This window comes from Helianthus annuus, chromosome 12, assembly GCF_002127325.2.
Source record: "Helianthus annuus cultivar XRQ/B chromosome 12, HanXRQr2.0-SUNRISE, whole genome shotgun sequence".
Taxonomy (NCBI): Eukaryota; Viridiplantae; Streptophyta; class Magnoliopsida; order Asterales; family Asteraceae; genus Helianthus; species Helianthus annuus.
In genome coordinates, this window is record NC_035444.2 from 66,078,562 (window position 1) to 66,086,923 (window position 8,362).

At 32.4% G+C, this 8,362-nt stretch overlaps 2 protein-coding genes across 2 annotated transcripts; both read left to right on the plus strand.

Annotated features, from left to right (window-relative positions):
• The first annotated feature begins 648 nt into the window (after nucleotides 1-648).
• Nucleotides 649-3,439, plus strand: LOC110896797 (S-type anion channel SLAH4). Its single transcript, XM_022143914.2, has 2 exons — nucleotides 649-1,620; nucleotides 2,800-3,439. The coding sequence occupies exons 1-2, from the start codon at nucleotides 679-681 to the stop codon at nucleotides 3,094-3,096; spliced, it is 1,239 nt and encodes a 412-aa protein (XP_021999606.1). The 5' UTR covers nucleotides 649-678; the 3' UTR covers nucleotides 3,097-3,439.
• A 3,927-nt stretch (nucleotides 3,440-7,366) lies between these two features.
• On the plus strand, nucleotides 7,367-8,049 carry LOC118484956. The gene is made up of 2 exons (XM_035981096.1): nucleotides 7,367-7,495; nucleotides 7,593-8,049. Exons 1-2 carry the CDS (start codon nucleotides 7,478-7,480, stop codon nucleotides 7,953-7,955), a joined length of 381 nt encoding a protein of 126 aa, XP_035836989.1. The 5' UTR covers nucleotides 7,367-7,477; the 3' UTR covers nucleotides 7,956-8,049.
• The last annotated feature ends 313 nt before the right edge of the window (nucleotides 8,050-8,362 follow it).

Below are 8,362 nucleotides of genomic sequence, written 5' to 3' on the forward strand. Positions count from 1 at the left end.
TTGCCATTTTAGTCCACTGAGTAAACACCGTCCATGTTTTATGTTAGCTAGAAGGGAATTCGATCATTTTATATGATCGAATTGTACTTCTAGTTAACAGAATTACATTTAAAATGACCAAAATGCCCTTCTAGTTAACAAATAAAGGGATGTAGTTAATTTAGTGGACTAAAATGGCAACGTTTAAAACTATTTGGACTAAAATGACAACGTTTCAAACCTTTAGACCAAACTGACAAAATGACTCAAACCAAAAGTACTAAAATCATATTTAACTCTTATAAATATGAAAGATCATAAAAGTCAATAAGAAAGTATAAAATATTGAGTTAAGGTTTATGTGAGGTGTTTAGTGTCTGATTCGCCTAATTTTGGTATAATAATTTACTTGGATCGTTAATACGATTTTGAATAACGATATAGCAACCAGGTGAGTTGGGTGAGCCAAGATATCAGAATTCATAAATCCTATTTCTTTTCTTTTTTTTTTCAAACATTTTTCTCGATGATATTGTGTAGTTGTTTTTGTATTATCACAATAAAAAAAGGGTTAATTAAAAAAAGAAATTTTTTCTTCTTAATAATTTGTCAATTTCCTTCTCTATATATACACAAAAACACGCGTGCTCCCAAGTCCAAACAACAAAATCAATAAGCAAGTATCATCACCTAGTAACTATGTGTAAAAAACACTCACAAACCACCACCTTTTCCATTTCCATTCCCACCACCACGACAATGCCGGATAAACCCACCCAACAAACACCATCAGCACCGCCGCATGTGCAACTAACAATCAATCCGACTATCACCTCTCAGACCACGTTGTGTCAGAAATTACCACCCCTAATGAAATCCATTATTATTCCAGTCATTGCAAGGTTCCATGCTGGCTACTTTCGTATACCTCTTTCCCTCTGCTGGCAAACCCTACTTTGGAAAACACTTAGCGAACCACCCGAAAACGCGCACGCTTACCGGAGAATGCTCGGAGCGTTACCCTCCGCCGCATTCATCCTCATGTGGGCCTTATCTTTGTTCATCCTCATATCACTTTCCATCTTATACATTTTAAAATGTGCCTTACTATCCAACATGGTTAAACAAGAATACCAAAACCCTATCAGCGTAAATTACCTTTTTGCCCCTTGGATTTCATGGCTCCTTTTGCTCCAAACGACGCCGTTTTTTCCTCCAAAAACTATTTATTATGTTATTCTCTGGTGGGTATTTGTTCTACCAATATTCATACTTGATGTTATAATATACGGACAATGGCTCACCAAAGGGAAGAGGTGCTTATCGAGGGCGGCGAACCCGGCTAGCCAGCTTTCGGTGATCGGGAACTTCGTGGGAGCGTGGGCTGCGGCGGAAATGGGGTGGCGAGAGAGTGCAATGGTTATGTTTACGTTAGGAATTGTGCATTATTTGGTGGTGTTTGTGACGTTGTATCAGAGATTATCAGGAAATAGTTGCATGCCGGTGATGCTCAGGCCGGTTATGTTCTTGTTTATTGCTGCTCCGAGCATGGGGAGCTTAGCTTGGGACTCCATTTCTGGGAGTTTTGATTGTTGTTCCAAGATGCTATTTTATCTTTCTCTGTTTCTTTTTCTATCTCTGGTATGTGGAACTTTTTTTTACCCACCGTACAGTTAGGAGATCGCTAACCGAGTAACCGGGTTAATAGTTAGTATCTTAGTATCACCAAATTAGTATTAAAATCTCCATTTGCCTAGATTTAAACCCAAGAACTCCAAAAGAAACAAATAAGTTTCTATTAAAACGTGCAATTTATTTTTCTATACATATAAAAGTAGTACCGTTTTCAAGTTTTAATTTTACTTTTTATACTACAAATATTAACCCATTTAATTTTTTAATAATTTATATTACTTTAAAAATTTACGCTCATGGACTTTTTAGAAAAAAATTAAATACGTAGTTGTAGTTTTTTCTTAATATTTCGGCATAAATTTCACTAAAAACTTGTATTCAAATTAAAGTATTTTCTTTTATATCGTTGACGATAACGAACAGAACAACATCAGTACCGAGGTTTAGATTTTTTTTAACAGTTTTTTCCTCAAAGTAAATTTTTGTTCAAAACCATGCGAAGTGTTAAAAGTTTTCAAGTCTTCGATGCAAGTTTTATTCAAATTAAAATATAGTATTGCACGTGTTTCTTTTTAACTACTTTTCTACATTTTTTTAAAACGTAGCCTTACAAATTTTCGGTGACATCAAAACACCACCGGCAACTTGCGATTTACATCTACTAGTCTAATTTATTTATAAATCATTCAAACAAATGTAGTTGATCATTATCGGTTAAGGTTGGTCTCACCAGCCGATTCATCCCGTTATTAACAAGGTTGTAATAAATTAGTCCAAATCAAGTAAGCAAATTTTAATTTCTACTTAACTTTGAAAAAGAATTTAAAAACTAACAATAAGAATGTTTTTTTTTTTTTTTTTTTTTTTTTCTAAAAGAAATCAATAATACATTCATTACCAAACCCGTGTAATGTTTAAGTATATTAAATAGCTTTAATATTTTTTAATAAAAACATTTACTAATGTAGTATTATCCCTAATAACATGAGTTGGTACACTTTGTCGATGAAAGTAATCGGTCTACAACCCTTTGCAATTTATCATCCATAAAAATTTTAAAGAATATAAAATTATTATATTAAATTAATTGTTAATATTTTAAAAATTGCGATATACTTTTTCAAACAATAATTTCCATGTGAGCTAAACTACGTTTTGTTAATTTGGTGTTGAATTAATATTCAGGTGTCAAGGCCGAATTTATTCAAGAAATCAATGAAAAAATTCAATGTGGTATGGTGGGCATATTCGTATCCACTAACAGTATTGGCATTGGCATCAACTGAATATGCACAGGAAATGAAGACTGGTGTTGCTCATTTGCTCATGATAATTCTGTCTGGACTCTCAGTATTGGTCTCATTCATTCTAATGGTATATACTGCTCTCAACACTATGCCTCGAGATGGCGACGAGGATCTTACAGTTGGGACCCTAAGACCGAACGCTATTGATAGCAAGATCCCGAAGATATTGACATGATCGATGCTTTGACGGACCAGGCGGCCTCAATTATTCGATTATGAACCATGATCATCTTATCATATGCTCAGAAATTAACAATGACCATTTATTGTATTTATATGTTGTTGATCAGTTCTGTTTAAATATAATGGAAAACATGAATAACATACCTGTTACGGCAGACAGGCCAGCAGAGAATCTTGTCAGAGATGCAGCCATTGAGTTTGACATACTTGTCAGGATGATCTGGTTCCTCCTTAGGGTGTAAAGTTATGATGGTGATGAAACCGAAACTAGGGAGAGAATCGGTTAGGGAGAGAGAGCCGTGAATGATGTTATGAGGGTTTGTGTAATTGTCTAACTTGTGTAACCCTTAAACTCTCTAATAATCTCCTTATATATACATCCAATAGGAAACCTAATTAGTTAATAAGGGTAATATGGTCCATCAACAATTACCAACTAATTATTAATAGGTTATTAATATATTTTGATCTATATAATATAAATGATTATAATGGCTACAAGATTAAATATTATAATAATAATATATTTAATCTCACATATGTGATTAATTTTATAATTTAGATTACAAAAGAATCCATATTTGAGGTAAACATTTCAGAAAAATTAATCAATACAAACAAGTAAAAAATATGAAAAGAGAAACCAGATGATCGAGGTGATTGATTATTGAATTTGTGTAGTTATACAAATTACATCTTTTAACTTGGATAGAAAGATGATTTTAGATATATTTTCTCTTCATACACTAGCAGAGAATGTAAGACTACCCGTAGTGGGCTAAGCCCTGATCACATCACCATTATAACATCCGCCAAACCACTACCCACTTACATTTGAAGGGCGTGAGCCCACTTACGAACCCTGCCCCGCTTTCATATTCCATTTAATTTCCAAAATTAATCATAAAATTACACTTCATCCACTTTTAGTTTAATATCTTTTATTTATTAATTGAAACATTATTTTGATAAAGTGGTTTGCAAAACTACTACACACTTTTAAGGGTTTTATTAGTTAAAGTCTCATAGCCTACATGACAGTAACGTAACAAAAACTTTTTCATTTTTTTAGTTAAACCAGTACACATAACTTAAAAGAATATATATTATTTTTAATCTACATTATCGGAAATTTTGGCACGAGGATTTGATCAAAACCAGATAGATAGAGGTGATGTTAAACATAACCTCTCCCTGTATGTTTTACTTGTACTCCTTTATACCAACAAGAGAGTGTTACCTCATTTTGAACCAAATGATTCAAATTTCAAAGTGAATCAAAATTATAACCAAAATTTTGAACGTTCCTCTCTTTGTACCAATGACAGAGTGCCACATTATTTCTCCAACTTCCCACTCTTTGAACCGAAATAGGGTCGCCAACCAAATATTCCATCCCAAAATCTCATCCCACTTTATTTGTGGCTAAACGTACACTCTTCTCTTAATTGTCATACCCCATCCCTCATAATATATTATTTTTTAAAAGTTGATTTTTCTTGTAAAAAATATCACCGTGTCCACATAAGATCTACATAATATTGTCGGAACATACAAGACAATTTTATAATAGTGTTATTTTACATAACTTTATTTTAAAATAATATATGAAATTAGTTATTTTATGTAAATTTATTTTAATAACAAACAAAATTAGTAATTTTATCTCTTGTATTGGACACAAACAACAATTCATTACTAACTTAATATCGTATCAATATACAATGCCCAAACCCACGAAAATATGACAATTTATTAGTAGATCAGGGACCAAATATCATTTCTCAAACGACTAAAATTTAAATTTATCTTTCATACATATATACGTATCAGTTTATGCTAAACACAAATATCGGCACATTAATCCCTTATGTCATTTTGAAAGTGATGCCCATTTAACCTACACCAAAACAACTATTTGTTTGCCTGTTATCTAATCAGCTATTTTCAATTTCAACCTTTAATTTCTACTTTCTGGGATTGTAAAGTGAATGTGTACAAAAAGAAATAACATTAAGATGTACGTGATGTACCCCACTTGGTGTTAGTGATGCGTCTTTTATTAGTCTTACATCTCCCTATTTATTGAAAATGCTCTCTGGTCCCATCTTCTACATATTACGATGGGAACAACTTGGTTGAGAGTTTTAATGCCAAACACCCTACTACTGTCTTGTTAGACTACGATGGCTCATTGTTAGTGATCCCGTTTGTCTTTATGTCTAATCAGGTACTTAAGAAAAACTACATTATTATTTCGTAAAAATACTCATTTGACACAAAATATTCACCCGAATGCGTATTGTTATAACATTACGCGACACCTCTAATTAAATATTTTTTTAACAACTATCATCAGTGGCAAGTGTTAGCTACACTAAAATCCAGGTCAGTTTTGGTTGTGAAATTAAGTCGTGCCTAGAGCTCATGATCTATAACGCATGAAGAAACTCCTTGGCTTAGAAGATGACCAATGCCGAAGCATGGGAACACCCTCTAGCGTTCAATTTAGTAATCTGTCACAAAAAAAACATGTCAGATATATATATATATATATATATATATATATATATATATATGTATGTATGTATATAGGGTAGGGTTCATGCGAGAACCACCTTTATTGCGAGAACCGCGAGAACCAATGTGAACAGGGGGCAATTTTGTAAATACCCAAGCAACTTTTAAAACACGCGCATATGATCGGACTTTAATTAGAAAATTAACTATATCCAATAATATCATTCACGTCCAAGAAATATCCCCAATCTATCTCCCCAATCTGAATCTGATTCTCTTTCACGATTATCTCAACATTTCACCATCATATTGAATCAGTTCTTCTGTTACAAACAATTACATCATCGACTCAAATACATAATCACATTCGCGATCATCAGTTCACCGTTTTGAAGCATTTGGAGTGACATTTTATTGGAGATTTGATATTTTACAAGCATATATTTCAGATTTCATCATATAATTGAGGTTAGTTCCTAAAATTCGTCCATAATGAGTCGTATAACTTATATTAGGAACATAATCATCGATCATATATTCTTCATCAATTTGTAATTATAGCAACATGATTAAAAACATTGTGGATCTCTATTTCGTTCGTAATTAGGGCAACGTGATTATAATAATAGTCAATATGTCAGTATAGTCGGAAATCGTCGTCATAATCACTGTTACGTATGAGGTTTAACATAGATATTGTGCAATGTAATATAGATATTGTCATAGAACTCTGTCATATAACTCGAGTCACTTTGCAAGTTTATACAATTCGTTCGTACTTCATTATATGATATATAATTTGGCGATTCAAACTTCATTCTGTATTGTGGTATATTTTGTTATGCACATGTGCATATGTTTACATCATAGGTTTAACTAGGTTTAATAGAATATGTTATTAAGGTAAGTATATGTGATATATAGTTATGCACATGTGCATATATTCATAATAGTTCAATATGCACATGTGCATAGTTCGCGTGACAGTTTGCAAGTTTACACAATTCGTTCGTACTTCTTTATATTACATATAATTTGTTAATTCAAACTTTGGTGTGTATTATGAGAAATATTGTCATGCACATATGCATATGTTTACATCAGATGTTTAACAGAATATGTTATTAAGGTAAGTTTGTGTGATATATAGTTATGAACATGTGCAAAGATTATCATATTAATTTAATATGCACGTGTGCATATTTTGTAATAACATGTGAATAGTTATGCACAAATGTATTTTATGTTAGAATGTGGCAACAAGATATTGATGTGTGATATATACATATATGCACATGTGCATAAACTGACAACATATGTTACTATGCGCATGCGCATAATTTGTCATCCTAGGTTATTAAGGTATTTAACGTATATGCACACGTTCATTGCAGAATTGCAATGGAAAGAAAGTTGGAAAAGAAAATGAAAAAAGTTATATTGGTATTAAAGTCGAGGGACGAAGGGTCATCATTGTAAGACGCAGTCACAACGGAAAATTATATGCATGGTAAACAAAAGGGGTCATCATTGTTACGTATGCGGTTTAACATAGATATTGGTATTAAAGTCGAGGGACGAAAGGTCATCATTGTAGTAATTAATATTTTGGATGTTCATTAATTAAAAGTTATTTCATGCACATGTGCATCATTACATTAATGTTGTTTTGTATTAATATAATTTGTATAAACATATTGAGTTTATGAATGCAGATGTGAAAAAAGTTGTAAAAAAGGACATGAAGGTGAGGAATAATGAACGGAAACAGGTGGAAACACCAAACAAAGGTGTTGGTGAGGTGCGCATGGTAAAGAACAGAAGGTTATCAACATCTAAAGTTGGTGATAAAGATGACAATGTTGTTGATGGTATGTGTTATTTTGAATTTTTAATCAATATTCAAAATGCACATGTGCATTAGTGTGTACAAACATTTCATACATGTATTAATGTGTTTGCACATAGGTTAAACATAAAAAATTGGAATGGGCAACGAGTGATAATTTCAACGATTGCGGTGTGTTCGCTATGCGACACGTGGAGATGTACAAATGGAGCGATGTCAAGTTTGAAAGCGGTTTTAGTACGCGGAAAGATATTCAAGACATGCAACTGAAAAACTTGAGGATGAAGATATCAACAAAACTGTTATTATCAGAGGCAAACATGTACAAGGAAACTGTCATGGAACTTGCAAAAGAGAAAACACGTGGTTTGAGAGATGAAAATATGCGGAAAACGTTAGACAAAGAGGCGATGAAACAAGAAAAATGCTGGAATATGCTTGACAAATGGAAGAATGAGGATAAGTTTGAGGGTATGAGTTAACACAGCAGGTTATTAACTTTAGGAACATATAGTATTTCTGTTTTGTTGGTGATTTATGTTAATGAAACTAGTACTTTGTTTTGTTTTGTTTGTTTTAACACTTAAGATGGTACTTTGTTATGATGTCGTTTATAGTTTTGGTTTAATGTGGTTGGAAGTGGTCTATTATGACACTAATACTTTTGGTTGACAACAGCTGGTATAGTAGTTGATATAATAATCAGTTGGTATTTTAGCTGATATAGTAATCGATGTTTGGAGTTCGTATTGGTTGTTGCTGTTTATGCACATGTGCATTAAAATGGTTAAACTAACAAGATGCTTGGTAATGAATGTTAGTAATGATTAAATGTGTGTTAGTAATATATAATGTGTTATAGATGTACACGATTGTTAAAATATGTTAT

Coding starts and splice junctions, on each gene's coding strand:
- LOC110896797 (XM_022143914.2), top strand. CDS start 679: ATGTGTAAAAAACACTCACAAACCACCACCTTTTCCATTTCCATTCCC. Junction 1,621..2,799: donor TGTTTCTTTTTCTATCTCTG/GTATGTGGAACT, acceptor ATTAATATTCAG/GTGTCAAGGCCGAATTTATT.